Consider the following 24,905-nt stretch of genomic DNA (forward strand, 5'->3'; position numbering starts at 1 on the left):
AACAGCTGACACTCGTTGCCTCTGATTGAGAACCACTCTGGCCAACATAGAAACAGAACAACTAGAATATTAACATAGAACACAAACACATAGAATATACACACCCTGGCTCAACATATAGAGTCCCCAGAGCCAGGGTGTGACAGTACCTCCCAAAGGCGCGGACTGCGACCTCGCCTCAACATAAACCAAACAGGGGAGGGCTGGGTGGGCATTCCTCCTCGGAGGCGGTTCCGGCTCCGGGCTTGCCCACCACCCTCCAATAATCCCCCCGTAGCACCCCTGGTCCGGTCTGGCCCCACTGGCTGGAGCTGGACTGGACATCGTAGGAGCGGATTGCTTACGCTCCGGTGTGGAGCAGCTGACCGGTACCTGACCAGGCACCGGTGACCCAGGCACGGGTTGTGCCGGACTGACGACGCGCACCCCTGGCTTGGTGCGTGGAGCAGGAACGGGCCGGACCGGGCTGACGATGCGCACCCCTGGCTTGGTGCGTGGAGCAGCAACGGGCCGGACCGGGCTGACGATGCGCACCCCTGGCTTGGTGCGTGGAGCAGGAACGGGCCGGACCGGGCTGACGATGCGCACCCCTGGCTTGCGCGTGGAGCAGCAACGGGCCGGACCGGGCTGACGATGCGCACCCCTGGCTTGGTGCGTGGAGCCGGAACGGGCCGTACCGGGCTGACAATGCGCACCCCTGGCTTGGTGCGTGGAGCAGGAACGGGCCGGACCGGGCTGACGATGCGCACCCCTGGCTTGGTGCGTGGAGCAGCAACGGGCCGGACCGGGCTGACGATGCGCACCCCTGCCTTGGTGCGTGGAGCAGGAACGGGCCGTACCGGGCTGACGACTCGCACCCCTGGCTTGGTGCGAGTGGCAGGAACAGGCCGGGCCGGGCTGGCGACACGCACCATAGGCTTGGTGCGAGTGGCAGGAACAGGCCGGGCCGGGCTGGCGACGCACACCGTAGGCTTGGTGCGAGTGGCAGGAACAGGCCGGGCCGGGCTGGCGACGCGCACCGTAGGTTTGGTGCGAGTGGCAGGAACAGGCCGGGCCGGGCTGGCGACGCGCACCGTAGGCTTGGTGCGAGTGGCAGGAACAGGCCGGGCCGGGCTGGCGACGCGCACCGTAGGCTTGGTGCGAGTGGCAGGAACAGGCCGGGCCGGGCTGGCGACGCGCACCGTAGGCTTGGTGCGAGTGGCAGGAACAGGCCGGGACGGGCTGGCGACGCGCACCATTAGCTTGGTGCGGGGAGCAGGAACAGGCCGGGCCGGGCTGGCGACGCGCACCATTAGCTTGGTGCGGGGAGCAGGAACAGGCCGGGCCGGGCTGGCGACGCGCACCGTAGCCTTGGTGCGAGTGGCAGGAGCAGGCCGGGCTGGGCTGGCGACGCGCACCGTTAGCTTGGTGCGTGGAGCAGGAACAGGCCGGGCCGGGCTGGCGACGCACACCTTAGGCTTAGTGCGAGTGGCAGGAACAGACCGGGCCGGGCTGGCGACGCGCACCGTAGGCTTGGTGCGAGGGGCAGGAACAGGCCGGGCCGGGCTGGCGACACGCACCATTGGCTTGGTGCGGGGAGCAGGAACAGGCCGGGCCGGGCTGGCGACGCGCACCGTAGGCTTGGTGCGAGGGGCAGGAACAGGCCGGGCCGGGCTGGCGACGCGCACCTTCAATTTAGTGCGGGGAGCAGGAACGGGCCGGACCGGACTGGTGACGCACACCACTTGCTTGGTGTGAGGAGCGGGACTGGGTTTCGTCATAACCCTCCGCTCCCTCAGCTGCCTACACAGTTCCTCTCGCCGTGCCTCTATTCTCACCTTCTCCCTTATCGCCTCCAGTAGCTCCACCCTCTGAACCACTAACTCCTGCTCCCTCTGGGCCAATAGCCCCCTTAACCTGGTGGCCTCCTCACCTAACCTCCCAATACGCCCTGTAGCTGCCTCCTGCTGCCCCGTCGTCCATGCCGTGTGCCCCCCCCTAAAAAATTTTTGGGGTTGCCTCTCGTCCGTCCGACGACGACACTGTTGACGCCGTTGCTCCTCTCTCTGTCGCGCCTCTACCGTCTCCTTCCATGGACGGCGATCCATCCCGGCCTGGATTTCCTCCCAGGTCCAGGACCCCTGCCCATCCAATATCTGCTCCCACGTCCAGGCTGCCTGCTCCTGGACACGCTGCTTGGTCCTGGTATGGTGGGATCTTCTGTCACGATCGTTGAACGGAGTAGACCAAGGCGCAGCGTGTTGAGCGAACATACTTTATTATCTTTAGTGATAATAATAACAAAACAACAAACGATAACGACACGTGAAGTCCTAGGTTTAACACAACCAACACGGAACAAACCAAACGGAACAAGATCCCACAACTACTGTGGGAAAACAGCCTGTTTAAATGTGGTTCCCAATCAGAGACAACCAGCAACAGCTGACACTCGTTGCCTCTGATTGAGAAACACTCTGGCCAACATAGAAACAGAACAACTAGAATATTAACATAGAACACAAACACATAGAATATACACACCCTGGCTCAACATATAGAGTACCCAGAGCCAGGGTGTGACACCTCAACTGAAGGTAATTATTATTCAGACGTGAAAATTGAATATGGTCATGCTTCTTGCTCCGATTTTCCTTGATAGCCTGAGCATCATCCCCATCCTACGCCCTCCAACGCATCCCACGTCATGACAGCACAGAACACATCCTCCTAATTCTAACTTTAGGATGGGCAGCACTTCAGAGCACCGAATCCCAGATAATTCTATAGAAAAGCTACCATTGAGCCTGACACAGAGTTAAAGGAATTATGAGTGGATATTGAATGGCGCTCTCAAATCGTAGATGAACTTCTCTTGTGTTGCCACAGTAAGAGGTTTGTGCAGATAGTGCGTCAGCTGGGTGGATGCTTGGATGACGTGCCAAGCTATCATATCACACTTGAGTTAAGGTCTTTTGTTGTAACCGTCTCTTTTCTCTCTTTCTGATTGATGTGGAGGAATACGATGGCTGTAAAAGCTGCTATTCAATGAAACTCACATCACAGCGTGCATGGCCGTGTGTCTGTGTGTGTGCATGTTCGGTGTGTGTGCGTGTGTGTGCATGTTCGGTGTGTGTGCGTGTGTGTGCATGTGTGTGACCTGTATGAACTACAGTGACAGTACATTGAACTCATATCTCTATGTATTGGTCCAGGGTTGGTGGAGAGTGAAACATTATTACATGTCAGACATATTATAACAAACATTATTGCATGTCGATCATGTCAGCATTACAGACCCTATGTCTCTCAGACACAGCAGGTGTCATAGGCTACGCTACACAATGATGAGAGGAATTCTCTAAGAATCTATTGTCACATAGACCGGATAGGTGCAGTGAAATGTGTTGTTTTACAGGATCAGCCATAGTAGTGCGGCGCCCCTGGAGCAAATTAGGGTTAAGTGCCTTGCTCAAGGGCACATCGACATATTGCTGTTGAAGAAGGGGCTTGTGGCCCCCTTGGTGCTAGAACAAGACATCTGTCCCCAAGGAGTAAATACACCACTGACATGATTAATTCACTAATATTTTACTTTCCTCCTCCTAATTCAAAGGAGGAAGCAAAATCAGAACCACATTTTGAACAATCAGAACACTCCACTTCACTCATGTTTTATGTTATACCCTGAGGGGTCTTTGGCCGAAGCTGTAAACAACATGCTCCAAAGGAAATCTGTTAGTGTGTGTGTGTGTGTGTGTGTGTGTGTGTGTGTGTGTGCCTGTGTGTGTGTGTGTGCGCATGCGACCTGCATCACAGAGTCAGTGGAGGGTCCGGATCAGAAGCCTGCATGGTTATAGGCTGAGACAGGTCAGTGGGCATTAGACCCTCTACCATCACAGAGGAAAGATGGAGAGAGAGGACGAGAGAGAGAGGTGGAGGAGAGAGTGAGAGGAGGAGAGCAAGAAGAGGAGGAGGAGAGAGGAGGAGGAGAGTGGAGGAGGAGGAGGAGGAGGAGGAGGAGAGAGGAGGAGGAGGAGAGAGGAGGAGGAAAGAGGAGGAGAGAGTGGGTAGGAGGAGAGAGACAGACAGACCAATTCAACCCAACAACAGACAAAAAAGAAAGGGTGTATCCTTGGGGAAAACGATAGCTGAAAAGTAATTTTTATCAAAAGGTGGCCTTTCACCCAATGCAAGAGAGATAAACGTTTGTAGTGCATGAACCTTTTGTAGCATGTTATGTGTACTTGCTTTTTCTCCTTCTTCACAAAATGTTTTCTCTATCACTTAAAGTTGTATTGTAGTCAGATGTCAGAATAATACTTTACAGATAAAACAGTTTCTTTGTTGAACTGAAATGGCTTTGAAATAGCTTTGCTGTTTTGTGAATTGCAGCATTTTCCTCAGTGGAGTCGTATTTAGTCGAGCAGAAAATTGAGTGTCGGTCTCTCACTGTCTCTTCTCTCTTTGTGTCTGATGCAGTGGCGGCTTACACTTCCTGCTTATCCTGCAAGTGTGCTAGGGAGAGAGAACAGAGAACACAATATCCTCTTACTCCTATTACTACTGCTACTTCTGTTACTAATACCACCTCCTATACGTCTATGAACACTACCAGGAAAAACTGTAATGACAAGGTAACATACTGTAACTGTACTAATGTTACATAGTGTTACATTCATGTTCTAATAGGTAACCATACAACTTGTGATAGACATTTCAGACATTATCCTTACTTTCCCCTTGAATTAATTGAAAAGGTAAACAACAGATTTTGAGGCCAATTATCTAGGAAATAATCATGTTTTTGAGATTACAATGTTCTAGCAGCTTTATTTAAAGTGGAGGCAATAACCAAAAATTAATGTATTTTGTAATTCTCTTCCAATTGTGCTGTTTTTACCATGATAATTATTAGAAAGTTTTGCGTGTGTACAACTCTCTTTTGCATGTGCGTATGTGTGTTTATCCATGTACTCTGTTTCTATATCTGACCCTTTGAAAGTCTTCTGTTATTGTTTTTGAGAGAATAACGTTTTCATGATAAGGTACCATGACAACCTGCAAAACAGAACATTTTGACTGACAAATCAGGACAAATATGGAGGATGCTGACGATGATGCGACACCTCATGTGTCAGGGGTCATAGCTGTCAGATGATACCGAGCGATCTAATGAAAGGCACTTGAACATCATTCAACCATGGAGGACCAATAGAACGTTGAGATGCATCTGACCCCTATACCTGCCAGTGAGACACACAATGTCAAGAGGGGTTCGGAAGTTGATGTATGCAGGGATTGTGTGTGTGTGTGTGTGTGTGTGTGTGTGTGTGTGTGTGTGTGTGTGTGTGTGTGTGTGTGTGTGTGTGTGTGTGTGTGTGTGTGTGCGTGTGTGCGGTCATGCGTGTATGTTGAGTGTGTGAATATTCCCACCTACAGTACCTTCAGAAAGTATTCACACCCCTTGACTTTTTCCACATTTTGTTGTGTTACAGCCTGAATTTAAAATTGGCCTACACACAATACCTCAATGTCAAAGTGGAATAATGTCATTAGAAATGTTTACAAATTAATAAAAAATGAAAAGCTGAAATGTCAATAAGTATTCAACCTTTTTGTTATGGCAAGCATAAATAAGTTCAGGAGTAAAAATGTGCTTAACAAGTCACATAATAAGTTGCATGGACTCACTCTGTGTGCAATAATTGTGTTTAACATGATTTTTAAATGACTACCCCATCTCTGTACCCCCCACACACAATTATCTGTAATGTCCCTCAGTCGAGCAGTGAATTTCAAGCACAGATTCAACCACAAAGACCAGGGAGGTTTTCCAATGGTTCGCAAAGAAGGGCACCTATTGGTAGTTAGGTAAAAATAAAAAAAAAGCAGAAACTGAATATCCCTTTGAGCATGGTGGAGTTATTAATTACACTTTGGATGGTGTATCAATAAACCCAGTGACTACAAAGACTTCCTAACTCGGTTGACTGAGAGGAAGGAAACCGCTCAGGGAAGGAAACCGCTCAACAACATTGTATTTACTCCACAATACTAACCTAAATGACAGAGTGAAAAGAAAAAAGCCTGTACAGAATAAAAATATTCCAAAACATGCATCCTGTTCGCAATAAGGCACTAAAGTAATACTGCAAAGAATGTGGCAAAGAAATACACTTTTTGTCCTGAATACGAACCGTTATGTTTGGGAAAAATCCAACACAACACATCACTAAGTACCACTCTTCATATTTTCAAGCATGGTGGTTACTGCATCATATTATGGGTATGCTTGTCATCGGCAAGGACTAGGGAGTTTTTTAGGATACAAAAAAACGGAATAGAGCTAAGCACAGGCAAAATCCTAGAGGAAAAACAATTAGCCTTTCAGCAAATATATACTGAACAAAAATATAAATGCAACATGTAAAGTGTTGGTCCCATGTTTCATAACCTGAAATAAAAGATCCCAGAAATTTTCCATTCGCACTAAAAGCTTATTTCTCTAAAATGTTTTGCACAAATTTGTTTACATCACTGTTAGTGAGCATTTGTCCTTTGCCAAGATAATCCATCCACCTGACAGGTGTGGCATATCAAGAAGCTGATTAAACAGCATGTTCATAACACAGGTGCACCTTGTGCTGGGGACAATAAAAGGCCACCCTAAAATGTGCAATTTTGTCACACAACACAATGCTACAGATGTCTCAAGTTTTGAGGGAGCGTGCAATTGGCATGCTGATTGCAAGAATGTCCATATATTTGAAATTGTTGCATGTTGCGTTTATATTTTTGTTCAGTGTACAATGGAGTTGCTTACCAAGATGACATTGAATGCTCCTGAGTGGCCTAGTTACAGTTTTGACTTAAATCATCTTGAAAATCTATGGCAAGACTTGAAAATGGCTGTCTAGCAATGATCAACAACCAACTTGACAGAGCTTGAAGAATTCTTTAAAGAGTAATGGGCAAGTATTGTACAATCCAGGTGTGCAAAGCTCTTAGAGACTTACCCAGAAAGACTCACAGCTGTAAACACTGCCAATGGTGATTCTAACATGTATTGACTCAGGGGGTTGAATACTTATCTAATCAAGATATATTAGTGTTTTATTTTCCATAAAAATACAAAAAGTTAGAATTTTTCTTCCACTTTGACATTACAGGGTATTTTGTTTAGATCGTTGACAAAAAATTACAATTAAATCCCACTTTGTAACACAACAAAAAGTAAAGGGGTGTGAATACTTTCTGAAGAAACTGTATGTCTCTGCCGAATAGATGTAGACAAGTCTCATCACACTAACTATTGGTCTAGACAGTAAAGTACAGTCACATTACACCTGAACAGTGTTTATTTGAAGGTTTTACAGACATATTAAGTGTCCATCAAATGCATTAAAAAGCACTTTGTTATCATCAGTCTCAAGGGTGTGATGCTTTCATGGGGAAGGAAGAAAGTGATTGTGTTTGGCTGGTCTCTCTGTGTGTGTGTGGTTTGATGAAGCGCAGGGTAAGAAGTCATCTTTTAGTCAGGCATTGCTCCCGAGTGGCGCAGCGGTCTAAGGCACTGCATCTCAGTGCTTGAGGCGTCACTACAGACCCCCTGGTTCGATTCCAGGCTGTAGTCCCATAGGGCAGCGCACAATTGGCCCAGTGTCGTCTGGGTTTGGCCGGTGTAGGCCGTCATTGTAAATAATAATTTGTTCTTAACTGACTTGCCTAGTTAAATAAAGGTAAAAAAATAAATGTTATTGATTTTACACAGCTGCACGACGTCGCCTTCTCTTTGTATCCAGAACGCTTCGTGAATAAACAAAAACATTCCTTCCCTCTTTTCCTCCATCTCTCCTTCATCCATCCTCATATCCTTCAAAGATCCTGAAAACTTTTAAATCACAGCATTTAAAAGTTATTGGATTCTGGTCCTTTGTTGTATCACGGGGAAGGACAAATTCTTCGATTTGTTTGAAAAAGATCTTTGAGAGAAAAAAACAAACCAATGTTGCTTAGATAGAGAAAGCATTGCAAAATGTAAAATCATCCTGTCTTCACAACAATTTAGGGAAAGCCATAGAACATGTTGATCTGTCGCCTCAGTAGAGGAGAGGTTAGGAAGACAGAAAATGGACCAGGTCCTACCTAAAGTTTGAGATATGGGCTGAATTGTTGAAGATATTCCCTAATTATTTGTGTGTCACCTCACCTCATTGAGGTGTTTTAATTCTGTAAGAGTGGAACATTGGAGTTGATGATCATTGATTAGTGAGATGGTGGATGCTTCTTCATGCTGCCTATCTAGTCTTAATTGTCCTTATAGTTGATGTTCCACTCTCTGAACCATCCAAACAGCACGTTACAATTATTTCCCTCTCCTTTCTCTCCTCCTGTGGGCATATAAAAATGGCTCTAATAAAATCTGTGAGTTACGGATGTGTCATGTTGTTGTATAGAGTGTTTACCATCAGAGTAATTGCCCTCTTAATCTCTTGTTGTTGCTGTCTGATTTCAGGTGAAGGGCCCTGTCACTGAAAATAGGAGTGGTTCCCATAGCAATAGAGGAGTAGAGGTAGTCATGCTCTTCTTCAGTTGATGACAAAAGTTAATCCCCACCAATGAACTTTCAGCAACAAGCAGGGTTGCTATGGTGAGGCAATTATGCTAAACAGGATATCCTACCTGTGCCAGACTAATTTCCTAGGTATCCCCTGGATTCGTGTTCCTGGAAACATCTCTTTCTCTGTCTCTCTCTCACACCAAGATCTTCTGTCCTTTGTCCATCCAGCCGTCACCCAAAAGCATCTTAAGGCAAAGTTAATTTTAGAACCATAGGATCCTATAGTTCTAACGATGAATTTAGCCTTAAGATGCATTTGGGAAACCGGGCCTAGATCTTATGTATTTTATGTGAATCTTTGACAAAGCATGTGTAAAGGACGCCACGCTGCTTGCTTTGCGAGTACCACTTCCTCCCGATTCAGCCCATACCTGGCGCGAACTCGGGACCTCTGCCAAGTGACCGCCCTCCTGAAGCGTGTTAACAGTCGGCGCCACGCAAAACGCTAGCTATTTGCTGGCGCAAGTGGGGACACTTCAGGCTGAGGACCATGTTTCACACATCCACATGTGCTACACACACAATTACCTGGTGATTTCCTTGTATTTCTACTTTGCGACCAACACTGTGTGTGTGCCTGCGTGTGTGTGTGTGTGGCCTGATATTCCTGACATCACACAAATTAAATCAAAGTGTCAGCTTTCAGATAGGATCGCTTCCACTGGCTTCCTCTTCCGTCCCACACCAGGAGGACACAGGTGCAACCATACCATCCTCCCACCGCACCGCACCTCACCTCACCCCACCAACACCCTCACCCCGCTACACTCCACTAACACCTGTTCAACACACACACACACACACACACACAAGAGGCACGACTCAACAGGTGACTACCAGGATGATGACACATGTGACGTGACCATGTTCAGTGATGCAGCCACACCAATCAGAGACTGATCCAGTGTGACTTGGACCCATTTGAGTGGGCGTGTATGTTCTGAATCTTTACTAAAACATTAAAGGTTGCCTGTTAAGGAACATTGCTTATTTTTCCCATTTAAACTCTGGATTAAACCTGCTTTCGTTAACACTGATCTGCCGTGAAGAATTAGATTGATTAATCCTTACATCTATCTGCATATTGATATGCACGGTAGCTCCTCTGAAATACATTTTACATTTTATTATGTTTATCACATTTGTGTGTGATTTAATCTTTGAAATATTTCCATAGCTCTGTATGTATTTTGTCCGGTTCATCATCCTTTTACATGTGCTGTGTGATCTCAGTTTGGTGAAACAGCATGAGATGTCATGTGTGTATGCATATGGTCTATCTACATACAGTGGCAAACTTTATGACTTTTACGTAGACATTTTACATAGAAACGTTTCTAAATAGAGTCCAAATGACTGAGAAAATCAATATCCCAAGGCCTACGTCCCAAATGGCACCCTATTCCCTATATAGTGCACTACTTTTGACCAGAGCCCATAGGCCCCTATGGATCCCCATAGGGCTCTGGTCAAAAGTAGTGCACTACATAGGGAATAGGGTGCCATTTGGGACACAGACAATCTTCCTGCTAGAGCGAAAAGATCAATCACCACTTCCTATGCAACCCTGTGAGATTCCCTACCCTATAGGGCTCTGGTCAAAAGTAGTGCACTATATAGCGAATAGGGTGCCATTTGGGTTGCGACCAAACTCTTAATAACTGTGACCGACCCTGTGCTAAACGTCCACACTCAAACTAGTGCACTGATTGGATCGATCAGTTAATTGATGAGGGAATTAGTTGATTTCTTGACCACATTAGTCGATTTTTTGTGAGTACTAGGATGCACTGTTATATAGACACATCCTCAGTCCTCTGCTAGTGTGTGTGTTCATCCTTGGCTTTTTGTTCATTAAATTCCTAGCATGACACTGATTGACCACTTGGCTTTCCAGGTCTTTATCTGTAGTTGATTACAGTAAGGGCATCCTGATCAATAAAATGAATGTATTTTCCATATCCTGTTTTTGAACAGTACAGTGCAGGTAGAGTCAGTGTTATTTAGGTGAAACTATCAACACATGAAGACAAAAGAAACCCTGAGAATGAGGTCCGAGTGGAAGACCGGTAAGTTAAAGAATCAACATGGCTTTGAACATTTATTGTCAATTGAACTTGGAAACATCACATAGTAGATAATGTTTGATTATCTATTATCCATAGTGCAATTATATCATTATCTGTGTGGAATGGAATACTGTATTAAACTAAGTCTGTTTGTGTGTTAGCTAACTGTTCGTCCTCTTCTCCAGTTTGGTAAATGATTTGGTAGGCTGTTTGGTAGGTTGCATACTGGATAGGGAGGTGGTTGGTTTGGTGGATGGTCTTCCTCTTGATGATGATGCCTTCTGTTTGGCAGCCATTTTCTCAGCCTTCATGTGAAACAGAAACTGTATGATTATGGCATTCAGTTTTCCAGTCATTCATTTACATGTCATGTCACGTGTTCATTTGAGAGCCACATTCACACATAAATATAAACTACAAAGTATGTGGACACCTGCTCATCGAACATCTCATTCCAAAATCATGGGCATTAATATGGAGTTGGTCCCCCCTTGCTGCTATAACAGCCTCCACTCTTCTGGGAAGGCTTTCCACTAGATGTTGGAACATTGCTGCGGGGACTTGCTTCCATTCAGCCACAAGAGCATTAGTGAGGTCGGGCACTGATGTTGGGCGATTAGGCCTGGCTCGCAGTCGGCGTTCCAATTCATCCCAAAGGTGTTTGATGGGGTTGAGGTCAGGGCTCTATGCAGGCCAGTCAAGTTCATCCACACCGATCTCAACAAACCATTTCTGTATGGACCTCACTTTGTGCACAGGGGCATTGTCATGCTGAAACAAACTGTTACCACAAAGTTGGAAGCACAGAATCATCTAGAATGTCATTGTATGCAGTAGCATTAAGATTTCCCTTCACTGGAACTAAGGGGCCTAGCCAAACCATGAAAAACAGCCCCAGACCATTATTCCTCCTCCACCACCAAACTTTTGGCACTATGCATTGGGGCAGGTAGCGTTCTCCTGGCATCCGCAAAACCCATATTCGTCCGTCAAACTGCCAGATGGTGAAGCTTGATTCATCACTCCGGAGAACGCGTTTCCACTGCGCCAAAGTCCAATGGCGGCGAGCTTTATACCTCTCCAGATGAAGCTTGGCATTGTGCATGGTGGTCTTAGGCTTGTGTGTGGCTGCTCGGCCATAGAAACCCATTTCATGAAGCTCCCGACAAACAGTTATTGTGCTGAGGTTGCTTCTAGGGGCAGTTTGGAACTCTGTAGTGAGTGTTGCAACCGAGGACAGACCTTTTTTTTCAGCACTCGTGGTCCTGTTCTGTGAGCTTGTGTGGCCTACCACTTCGTGGCTGAGCCGTTGTTGCTCCTAGACGTTTCCACTTCACAATAACAGCACTTACAGTTGACCGGGGCAGCTCTAGCAGGGCAGCAATGTGACTAACTGACCCGTGACGGTGCCACGTTGAAAGTCACTGAGCTCTTCAGTAAGGCAATTCTACTGCCAATGTTTGTCTATGGAGATTGCATGGCTGTGTGGTCGATTTTATACATCTGTCAGCAACGGGTGTGGCGGAAATAGCCGAATCCACTAATTTGAAGAGGTGTCCACATACTTTTGTATATACTGTCTAGTGTATTTTATTATAAGACCTTGAGTAATTCAGCATCATAAGATATCTATTATACAAAAAAAGGGGTGTCTGCAGTAAATACAATGTCCATGAATTGTTATCTTATTTGCTGCATTGCTAGCTCTACATGAAACTACATATCGCGGGGGGCCAGTATGAAAAATATATATATATATTTTTTTAAAGATAATGTAAGTCGCTCTGGATAAGAGCGTCTGCTAAATGACTAAAATGTAAAATGTAAATGTAAAATATCGTGCCTTCAGGAAGTATTCATACCCCTTGACTTATTCCACATTGTGTTACAGCCTGAATTCAAATTGGATTAAATAAATAAAACATTATCACCCATCTACACACAACACCCCATAATGACAAAGTGAAAACATATTTAGACAATTTTGCAAATTTATTGAAAATTAAATACAGAAATATCTCATTTACATAAGTATTCACACCTCTGAGTCAATACTTTGAAGAAGCACCTTTGGTGGCGATTATAGCTTTGCACATCTGGATTTGGGAATTTTCTCTCATTCTTCCTTTTCAGATTTTCTCAAGCTCTTTTAGATGGGGAGCGGTGTTGAACAGCAATATTCAAGTTTTTTAATGGTATTCAAGTCTGGGCTTTGGCTGGGCCACACAGTGACTTTCACATTCTTGTTCTGAAGCCATTCCAGCGTTGCTTTGGCTGTACGCTTGGGGTCATTGTCCTGTTGGAACGTAAATCTTCGTCCTCAGTCTAAGGTCGTTTGCACTCTGAAGCAGGAGTAAAGGATTTGCCTTTATTTTGCTCCATTCCTTACCAGTCTCCCAGTCCCTGCCGCTGAAAAGCATCCCCATAGCATGATACTGCCACCACCATGCTTCACGGTAGGGATGGTGTTAGACGGGTGATGAGCTGTACCTGGTTTTCTCCAGACATAGCGCTTTGCATTCAGCCCAAAGAGTTACATTTTTGTCTCATCAGACTACATAATATTTTCCCTTATGCTCTCAGTCTTTCACATGCCTTTTTACAAACTCCAGGCGTGTGGTCATGTGCCTTTTTCCTTAGGAGTGGCTTCCGTTTGGCCACTCTCCCTTAAATCCCAGATTGGTGAAGTGCTGTAGAGAACGTTGTCCTTCTATCAGGTTCTTCCATCTCAGCCAAGGAACTCTGTAGTTCTGTCAGAGTGGTCATTGGGTTCTTGATCACCTCCCTGACCAAGGTCCTTCTCGCCCGGTTGCTCAGTTTGGTCGGACGGCCAGCTCTATCCAGTCTGGGTAGTTCCATATGTTTTTCCATTTCCCAAGGATGGAGACCACTGTGCTCTTGGAAACGTTCAACACTATAGAAATTGTTTTAGATATATGCCTCATCACAATTCTATCTTGGCGATCTACAGACAGCTCCTTGGACTTCATGGTATAGTTTCTGCTCTGACATGCACTTCTTCTTCTATGGTATATTGGCGATTACACAACTTAATGTGCATCCCGCCACCTACTTTGTGGGATGGAAACAGGATCCCCCCCCAAAAAAATAATAATATATAATATCAAAACTTTTCTGTTAAAAATAAATAAGGGGAACCTGGGAGGGTCGGTCTTCCGGCGCCAGTACCCCTTGCAAGTCTTCCAATGTAAAATCCTTGAGTCCCAAAAGCTTTTCTGCTGCAGCCACAATAATGTCTACTTTCTTCAACTTCTTTGAGACTTGTGCTGTACAGTTTATAACTGTGGCAATGAACGCAACAAAATCCACCTTTTTAACACACAGGGTATCTTTTGTCTGGCAGCAAACATTTACTACAGGCTGTGGTGTCTCCACTACCATCTCTTCACTGGCATCACTTGTTTCCTCAATTATTTTGATCGCCTCCGCATAGGAGATTCGATTGACTGCTCTAACTTTTGCCACCTCAATTTCCTTCACCCTTAAAGGGCACTCCAGGAACTCAGGATCATGATCTCCACCACAATTGCAACACCATTGTCCTTCTACACACCGTTCTTCAGTACACTCTGTTTGTCTGCACACACTTGAAACATGGCCAAATCCTTTACAATTCTTACACTGCAGAGGTTTGGGGACGAAAGCTCTTACGGCGTATCTTACATAACCAAGCTTCACTTGCATAGGTAATTGCTCTTTATCAAAAAACAACAGGACTGAAAGATTTTCTTTCTTTTTTTTTCATTCACCCAGCGGGTCAGACGCCGGGCACCAACCACAACAGGAATTATCTTCAGGTATTCAACCTGAACATCCGAGATGACTCCTTTGACGGGTGCTCTACTCCGAAGTTCAAAACACAAAACTTCTGTTGTCCGGATTCTTTTGAGGCCCACTTCAATCTTCCTCTGCTCATCAGAAATACAATTAATCAAAATAAGACCACTCCTGGTCACTCTGACAGACTCCACTTTTCCAAGCACATACAGTGGGGAAAAAAAGTATTTAGTCAGCCACCAATTGTGCAAGTTCTCCCACTTAAAAAGATGAGAGAGGCTTGTAATTTTCATCATAGGTACACGTCAACTATGACAGACAAATTGAGGGGAAAAAAAATTCAGAAAAATCACATTGTAGGATTTTTAATGAATTTATTTGCAAATTATGGTGGAAAATAAGTATTTGGTCACCTACAAACAAGCAGGATTTCTGGCTCTCACAGACCTGTAACTTCTTCTTTAAGAAGCTCCTCTGTCCTCCACTCGTTACCTGTATTAATGGCACCTGTTTGAACTTGTTATCAGTATAAAAGACACCGTCCACAACCTCAAACAGTCACACTCCAAACTCCACTATGGCCAAGACCAAAGAGCTGTCAAAGGACACCAGAAACAAAATCGTAGACCTGCACCAGGCTGGGAAGACTGAATCTGCAATAGGTAAGCAGCTTGGTTTGAAGAAATCAACTGTGGGAGCAATTATTAGGAAATGGAAGACATACAAGACCACTGATAATCTCCCTCGATCTGGGGCTCCTCGCAAGATCTCACCCCGTGGGGTCAAAATGATCACAAGAACGGTGAGCAAAAATCCCAGAACCACACAGGGGTCCTAGTGAATGACCTGCAGAGAGCTGGGACCAAAGTAACAAAGCCTACCATCAGTAACACACTACGCCGCCAGGGACTCAAATCCTGCAGTGCAAGACGTGTCCCCCTGCTTAAGCCAGTACATGTCCAGGCCCATCTGAAGTTTGCTAGAGTGCATTTGGATGATCCAGAAGAGGATTGGGAGAATGTCATGTGGTCAGATGAAACCAAAATAGAACTTTTTGGTATAAACTCAACTCGTCGTGTTTGGAGGACAAAGAATGCTGAGTTGCATCCAAAGAACACCATACCTAATGTGAAGCATGGGGGTGGAAACATCATGCTTTGGGGCTGTTTTTCTGCAAAGGGACCAGGACGACTGATCCGTGTAAAGGAAAGAATGAATGGGGCCATGTATCGTGAGATTTTGAGTGAAAACCTCCTTCCATCAGCAAGGGCATTGAAGATGAAACGTGGCTGGGTCTTTCAGCATGACAATGATCCCAAACACACCGCCGGGCAACGAAGGAGTGGCTTCGTAAGAATCATTTCAAGGTCCTGGAGTGGCCTAGCCAGTCTCCAGATCTCAACCCCATAGAAAATCTTTGGAGGGGAGTTGAAAGTCCGTGTTGCCCAGCGACAGCCCCAAAACATCACTGCTCTAGAGGAGATCTGTATGGAGGAATGGGCCAAAATACCAGCAACAGTGTGTGAAAACCTTGTGAAGACTTACAGAAAACGTTTGACCTGTGTCATTGCCAACAAAGGGTATATAACAAAGTATTGAGAAACTTTTGTTATTGACCAAATACTTATTTTCCACCATAATTTGCAAATAAATTCATTAAAAATCCTACAATGTGATTTTCTGGATTTTTTTTTCTCATTTTGTCTGTCATAGTTGACGTGTACCTATGATGAAAATTACAGGCCTCTCTCATCTTTTTAAGTGGGAGAACTTGCACAATTGGTGGCTGACTAAATACTTTTTTTCCCCACTGTACTTCACCATTTGACACCTCAAACCTTCCTCAACCACCGAATCCCAACAAGAAGCGTTTCATTTTCATTTACACACGTATCCTCCACTCCAATTTTAGACAATTTCCTTTTTGTTCCAGTTTTTGATATTGCTGTTGTCCATTGAGAACATTCGTCTTCACCAAATGTACTCGACGCGCTGCTTAATTTGAACTCATCAACCATTTCCGCCATCTTCCTCTCCCGAGGTCCTACCCGTACCTCCTCCCTGACATGCACTGTCAACTGTGGGACCTTATATAGACAGGTGTGTTTCTTTCTAAATCATGTCCAAACAATTGAATTGGCCACAGGTGGACTCCAATCAAGTTGTAGTGACATCTAAACTATGATCAAAGGAAATTGGACGCACCTGAGCTCAATTTGGAGTGTCATAGCAAAGGGGTGTATCATAGCAAAGGGGCTGATTGATTCTCTGCTAGACACTAATAAAATACCCATCATATCTGGCCCTGTGCCCTCTCTGAATCGTGGCATTGAATGCTTTAGCAGGATTATTTCTCTTCACAACTGGCTACATGATTATTGCAGCTCAATGGGTGTAACTTTTGTTGACAATTTCGATACCTTTTGGAAACAAAACACGTTTTATAAGGAGGATGGGATTCACCCGAATAATTTGGGTTCCTGGATCCTTTCACAGCATTATAAGGCTGCGTTGAGACAATGACTTATCAATGACCCAAGCCCTGCTCAGTTAATCCCTACCATTGTGTTGCGGAGTTGTCATAATGCTTCAGCAAATGTACATTATCCCAGGGGCATTGGTAGACACAATGTAAGTAACCTAATTCATGACCCTCTAACTGCCTCTGCTGATCCTACAGCTATTGTATGCAGTAATCATGTGCCTATGAACCTGAGTTATACTGTTAGCACTGAGGCGGTGTGCCCTAGTAGGAAGTCCACTGTGTGCAGCTCACCCTGCACTAACACAAATAACATGAGCATGTCTACTTATGCTAAGCTTCCCAGTAAAGCAATGAAAACAATCAAGCATACCAGAAAATTGCTAAAAATAGCCCACATTAACATATGTAGCTTAAGAAATAAGTTTCATGAAATCAATAACAGATGACATTCATATTCTGACTATCTCTGAAACTCACTTAGATAATACCTTTGATGATACAGTGGTAGCAATACATAGTTATAACATCTACAGAAAAGACAGAAATGCCAATGGTGGAGGTGTTGCTGTTTATATTCAGAACCACATTCCTGTTGAAGTAATGTGGCTACAGGTTCATCTACCTCACCTAAAGCCCATACTTGTGGGAAGTTGCTATAGACCACCAAGTGCTAACAGTCAGTATCTGGATAACGTGTGAAATGCTTGATAATGTATGTGATATCAACAAAGAGGTATATTTTCTGGGTGATTTAAATATTGACTGGCTTTCATCAAGCTGCCCACTCAAGAAAAAGCTTCAAAATGTTATCAGTCAACCTGCCAGGGTAGTTACAAACAGCATAGGAATGAAATCATCAACATGTATTGATCACATCTTTACTAATACTGCAGAAAATAGCTTTAAAGCAGTATACAAATCCATTGGATGTAATGATCACAATATAGTAGCCATATCTAGGAAAACCAAAGTTCCAAAGGCAGGGCCTAATATAGTGTATAAGAGGTCATACAATAAGTTTTGTAGTGATTCCTATGTTGTTGATGTAAAGAATATTTGTTGGTCTGTGGTGTGTAATGAGGAGAAACCAGACGCCGCACTTGACACATTTATGAAAGTGCTTATTCCAGATACTAATAAGCATGCACCCATTTAAAAAATGACTGTAAAACTGCTAAATCCCCATAGATTGATGAGGAATTGCACAACCGATTGGCAAACATACTGCAAATTGAGAAATCAGGTGGCTAAACTGAATAAAAAGTAGTAGAAACTATACTATGAAACAAAGACAAATTATATAAAGAATGATAGTAAAAAGCTTAGGGGCACCTTAAATGAAATCTTAGGCAAAAAGGCAAACTCAGCTCCATCATTAATTGAATGAGATGGCTCATTCATCACAAAACCCACTGATATTGCCAATTACTTTAATGATTATTTCATTGGCAAGATTAGCAAATGTAGGCAAGACATGCCAGCAACAAACGCTGACACCACACATCCAAGTATAACTGATCAAATTATGAAAGACAAGCATTGTAATTTTGAATTCCATAAAGTGAGTGTGAAAGAGGTGCATTGTTTTTTTTGGTCTATCAATAATGACAAGCCACCGGGGTCTGACAACTTGGACGGAAAATTACTGAGGATAATAGCGGACGATATTGCCACTCCTATTTGCCATGTCTTCAATTTAAGCCTACTAGAAAGTGTGTGCCCTCAGGCCTGGAAGGAAGCAAAAGTCATTCCGTTACCCACGAATAGTAAAGCCCCCTTTACTGGCTCAAATAGCCAACCAATCAGCCTGTTACCAGCCCTTAGTAAACTTTCGGAAAAAGTTGTGTTTGACCAGATACAATGCTATTTTACTGTAAACAAATTGACAACAGACTTTCAGCACACTTATAGGGAAGGACATTCAACAAGCACAGCAATTACACAAATGACTGATGATTGGATGAGAGAAATTGATGATAAAAATATTGTGGGAGCTGTTTTGTTATGGCTTTACACCCCCTGCTATATTGTGGATAAAGAGTTACCTGTCTAACAGAACACAGAGGGTATTCTTTAATGGAAGCCTCTCCAACATAATCCAGGTAGAATCAGGAATTCCCCAGGGCAGCTGTCTAGGCCACTCACTTTTTAAAAATATGTACTAATGACATGCCACTGGTTTTGAGTAAAGCCAATGTGTCTATGTATGCAGATGACTCAACACTATACATGTCAGCTACTACAGCGAGTGAAATCGCTGCAACACTTAAAGAGCTGCAGTCAGTTTCAGAATGGGTGGCAAGGAATAAGTTAGTCCTAAATATTTCCAAAACTAAAAGTATTGTATTTGGGGCAAATCATTCACTAAACCGTAAACTTCAACTAAATCGTGTAATAAATAATGTGGAAATTGAGCAAGTTGAGGTGACTAAACTGCTTGGAGTAACCCTGGACTGTAAACTGTCATGGTCAAAACATGTTGATACAACAGTAGCTAAGATGGGGAGAAGTCTGTCAATAATAAAGCGCTACACTGCCTTTTTAACAACACTATCAACAAGGCAGGTCCTACAGGCCCTAGTTTTGTCGCACCTGGACTACTGTTCAGTAGTGTGGTCAGGTGCCACAAAGAGGGACCTCGGAAAATTACAATTGGCTAAGAACAGGGCAGCACGGCCAGCCCTTAAATGTACATGGAGAGCTAACATTAATAATATGCATGTAAATCTCTCATGGCTCAAAGTGGAGGAGAGATTGACTTCATCACTACTTGTTTTTGTAAGAAGAGTTGACATGCTGAATGCACCGAGGTGTCCGTTTAAACTACTAGCACACAGCTCGGACACCCATGCATACACCACAAAACATGCCACCAGAGGTCTCTTCACAATCCCCAAGTCAAGAACAGACTATGGAAGGCTCACAGTACTACGTAGAGCCATGGCTACATGGAACTCTATTCCACATCAGGTGACTGATGCAAAAACCCAGATAAAAATACACCTTATGGAACAGTGGGAACTGTAAAGAGACACACACACTTACACATACACATGATAAGACATACGCACTACACACACGTACACAAGGATTTTGTATTGTAGATATGTTATAGGAGAGTAGTGGCCTGAGGGAACACACTTAATGTGTTGTGAAAAGTGTTATGAAATGTAATGTCATGTAATATTTTAAATTGTATATAACTGCCTTAATGTTGCTGGACCCCAGGAAGAGTAGCTACTGCCGTGGCAGGAGCTAATGGGGATCCTTAATAAATACAAATACAAAATGCCAAGAGTGTGCAAAGCTGTCATCAAGGCAAAGGGTGGTTATTTGAAGAATCTCAAATATAAAATATATTTTGATTTGTTTAATACTTTTTTGGTTACTACATTTGTATTTTTGTATTTTTGTATTTATTACGGATCCCCATTAGCGGCTGCCAAGGCAGCAGCTACTCTTCCTGGGGTCCAACCACAATTTACATACAATAAAACAATACATAACACAACACCTTATTACACACTACTCTACCATAACATATTTACAATACAAAATCAATAATACAGCAAAGTAACAATATTAAAATGTGTGTGTGTAGAGTGTGTGTGTTAGCATGTGTTTGCGAATGCTGTGTGTGTGCCTGTGTGTGTGTGTTTGTCTCTTCACAGTCCGTGCTGTTCCATAAAGTGTCGTTTTATCTGTTTTTAAAAAAATCTGATTTTACTGCTTGACTGAGTTACATGATGTGGAATAGAGTCCATGTAGTCATGGCTCTACGTAGTACTGTGCGTTTCCCGTAGTCTGTTCTGGACTTGGGGACTGTGAAGAGACCTCTGGTGGCATGTCTCGTGGGGTATGCATGGGTGTCCGAGCTGTGTGCCAGCATTCCAAACAGATAGCTCGGTACATTCAGCTTGTCTACACCTCTTAAAAAAACAAGCAGTGATGAAGTCAATCTCTCTTCCACTCTAAGCCAGGAGAGACTAACATGCATGTCATTAATGTTAGCTCTCCAAGTACTTTTAAGGGCCAGCCGTGCTGCCCTGTTCTGAGCCAACTGTAATTTTCCCAAGTCCCTCCTTGTGGCACCTGACCACACTACTGAATAGTAGTCTAGGTGCGACAAAACTAGGGCCTGTAGGACCTGCCTTGTTGATAGTGTTGTTAAGAAGGCAGAGCAGCGCTTAATTATGGACATACTTCTCCCCATCTTAGCTACTGTTGTATCAATATGCTTTGACCATGACAGTTTACAATCCAGGGTTACTCCAAGCAGTTTAGTCACCTCAACTTGCTCAATTTCCACATTATTCATTACAAGATGTAGTTGAGGTTTAGGGTTTAGTTAAAGATTTGACCTAAATACAATACTTTTAGTTTTGGAAATATTTAGGACTAACTTATTCCTTGCCACCCATTCCGAAACTAACTGCAACTCTTTATTAAGGGTTGCAGTTATTTCAGTCGCTGTAGTAGCTGACGTGTATAGTGTTGAGTCATCCGCATACATAGACACACTGGCTTTACTCAAAGCCAGTGGCATGTCGTTAGTAAAGATGGAAAAAAGTAAAGGGCCTAAACAGCTGCCCTGGGGAATTCCTGATTCTACCTGGATTAAGTTTGAGAGGCTTCCATTAAAGAACACCCTCTTTGTTCTGTTAGACAAGTAACTCTTTATCCACATTATAACAGAAGGTGGAAAGCCATAACACATACGTCTTTCCAGCAGCACACTATGATCGATAATGTCAAAAGCCGCACTGAAGTCTAACAAAACAGCCCCCACAATCTTTGTATCATCAATTTCTCTCAGCCAATCATCAGTCATTTGTGTAAGTGCTGTGCTTGTTGAATGTCCTTCTCTATAAGCATGCTGAAAGTTTGTTGTCAATTAGTTTACTGTAAAATAGCATTGTATCTGGTCAAACACAATTTTTTCCAATAGTTTACTAAGGGTTGGTAACAGGCTAATTGGTCGGCTATTTGAGCCAGTAAAGAGGGCTTTACTATTCTTAGGTAGCGGAAAGACTTTTGCTTCCCTCCAAGCCTTGGGGCACACACATTCTAGTAGGCTTAAATTGAAAATATGGCCAATAGGAGTGGCAATATCGTCCGCTATTATCCTCAGTAATTTTCCATCCAAGTTGTCAGACCCCGGTGGCTTGTCATTGTTAATAGACACCAATCATTTTTTCACCTCTTCCACACTCACTTTACGGAATTCAAAATTACAATGCTTGTCTTTCATAATTTGGTCAGATATACTTGGATGTGTAGTGTCAGCAATTGTTGCTGGCATGTCATGCCTATGTTTCCCAATTTTGCCAATGGAATTTGTTTTGTGATGAATGAGCCATCTGATTCAATGAATGATGGAGCCGAGTTTGCCTTTTTTCCCTACATTTAATTTAAGGTGCTCCAAAGCTTTTTACTATCATTCTTTATGTCATTTATCCTTGTTTTATAGTGTTGATTCTTCTTATTTTTATTCAGTTTAGCCACCTGATTTCTCAATTTGCAGTACGTTTTCCAATCGGTTGTACAGCCAGACTTATTTGCCTTTCCTTTTGCCTCATCCCTCTCAACCCTACCATTTTTAAATTCCTCATCAATCTATGGGAATTTAGCAGTTTTACAGTCATTTTTTTAATGGGTGCATGCTTATTAGTATCTGGAATAAGCACTTTCATAAATGTGTCAAGTGCAGCGTCTGGTTTCTCCTCATAACACACCACGGACCAACATATATTATTTACATCAACAACATAGGAATCACTACAAAACGTATTGTATGACCGCTTATACACAATATTAGGCCCAGTATTTGGAACTTTGGTTTTCCTAGATATGGCTACTATATTGTGATCACTACATCCAATTGATTTGGATACTGCTTTCAAACAAATCTCTGCAGCATTAGTAAAGATATGATCAATACATGTTGATTATTTAATTCCTGTATTGTTTGTAACTACCCTGGTAGGTTGACTGATAACCTGAACCAGGTTGTAGGCACTGGTTACAGTTTGAAGCTTTCTCTTGAGTGGGCAGCCTGATGAATATTTAAATCACCCAGAAAGTATACCTCTCTATTGATATCACATACATTATCAAGCATTTCCCACATGTTATCCAGATACTGACTGTTAGCACTTGGTGGTCTATAGCAGCTTCCCACCAGAATTGGCTTTAGGTGAGGCAGATGAACCTGTAGCCATATTACTTCAACAGTATTTAACATGAGATCCTCTCTAATCTTCACAGGAATGTGGTTCTGAATATAAACAGCAACACCTCCACCATTGGCATTTCTATATTTTCTGTAAATGTTATAACCTTGTATTGCTACCACTGTATCCTCAAATGTATTATCTAAGTGAGTTTCAGAGATAGTCAGAATATAAATATCATCTGTTAAGGTGGGCTATTTTGAGCTCTTTTCTTCTGGGATGCTTACTTGTTTTTATTGCTTTACTGGGAAGCTTAGCAGCAGTAGATTTGGTCATGTTCTTTATGTGCAGGGTGAGCTGCACACAGTGGCCTTCGTCCTCGGGCACACCGGCTCAGTGCTTACAGTATAAATCTGGTTCTTAGGCACATGATTACTGCATACAATAGCTGTAGGATCAGCAGAGGCATTCAGGGCAGTTAGAGGGACATAAATTAGGTTACTTATATTGTGTCTACCGACACTCCTGTTGTAATGTACATTTGCTGAAGCATTTTGACAACTCTGCGTCACAATGGTAGGGATTAGCTGAGCTGGGCTTGGGTCATTGCTAAGTCATTGTCTCAACGCAGCCTTATAATGCTCTGAAAGGATCCCGGAACCCAAATGATTTGGGTGGATCCCATCCTCCTTATAAAACATGTTTTGTTTCCAAAAGGTATCAATTCCATATGTGTTATTTCATAGTTTTGATGTATTCACTATTATTCTACAATGTAGAAAATAGTAAAAATTTAGAAAAACCCTTGAATGAGTAGGTGTTCTAAAACTTCTGACCGGTAGTGTATGTAAATGAGATATTTCTGTATTTCATTTTCAATACATTTGCAACAATTTCTAAAAACATGTTTTCACTTTGTCCTTATGGGGTTATTGTATGAAGATGGGTCAGATAATTTTTTTTATTTAATCCACTTTGAATTCAAGCTGTAACACAACGAAATGTGGAATAAATCAAGGGGTATGAATATTTTCTGATCTCACTTCTTTTTCATCTGTACAATGCTGTTTCTACTGCTCTTTGCTGGCCTCCAGTTTTTCATTAGAGAATTGTCCTCCTCACCCTCTCCTGGTAGCGTCTCTCGAAGTACGCCATGTCTTCTTCCTCTCTGGTGCCGAGGTCAGACAGAGCCCTGGTCACGGACGTCACTGAGCTCTCCTCTACATATCAGAGGGAAACTATTAAATTAACGCAATACATCTATTATGAGACAAATATCATCTCTGTTTAGGATTTCTATATGCTCTATAGCAGGGTTTCCTTAACTCGGTCCTGGGGCTCCCCCCTGGGTGCATGTTTTGGTTTTTGCCCTAGTACTACACAGCTGATTCAAATAACCAACTCATCATCAAGCTTAGATTATTTGAATCAGCTGTGTAGTGCTAGGGCAAAAACCAAAACAGGACCGAGTTTGGGAAACCCTGAACTATAGGATAAATTGCATCCTAAATTACACTCAGATTAGACATTTCATAGTCTCGCCAGGCCACCCTTCCAAATATCGTACGTGAGAAGCATGCGCTTCCCAGGCTAGACATTTCAAAGCACAGTCATAATGATGTACCCCAAAGCCTCCTATAGATTGGTTGGGTTCTGACCTGTAGGTCCTGAGGCTGCTGCTGGTCCATAGGCTTTCTCAAACACATGCTCCTGTTGAGATGACAGAACAGACAGGGGAGGGGCACCTACGCAGGCACACGCACGTACAAGGTCAAGGG

General features: G+C 43.5%; 1 protein-coding gene across 2 annotated transcripts in view; it reads right to left on the reverse strand.

The window, feature by feature from the left end:
- Positions 1–10,698: 10,698 nt before the first annotated feature.
- LOC121586695 (protein FAM221A) overlaps positions 10,699–24,905 on the reverse strand; it is a 50,212-nt gene continuing 36,005 nt past the window's right edge. For both annotated transcript variants that reach the window (XM_041903616.2, XM_041903615.2), the window contains exons 5-7: positions 24,786–24,872; positions 24,250–24,347; positions 10,699–10,976 (exon numbers count right to left, since the gene is read on the reverse strand). In XM_041903616.2, the coding sequence (XP_041759550.1) occupies positions 10,833–10,976; positions 24,250–24,347; positions 24,786–24,872 (329 nt within the window). In that variant the 3' untranslated portion in view covers positions 10,699–10,832. The remainder of the gene's footprint in view (positions 10,977–24,249; positions 24,348–24,785; positions 24,873–24,905) is intronic.

This window comes from Coregonus clupeaformis, chromosome 17 (genome assembly GCF_020615455.1).
Source record: "Coregonus clupeaformis isolate EN_2021a chromosome 17, ASM2061545v1, whole genome shotgun sequence".
NCBI lineage: Eukaryota > Metazoa > Chordata > Actinopteri > Salmoniformes > Salmonidae > Coregonus > Coregonus clupeaformis.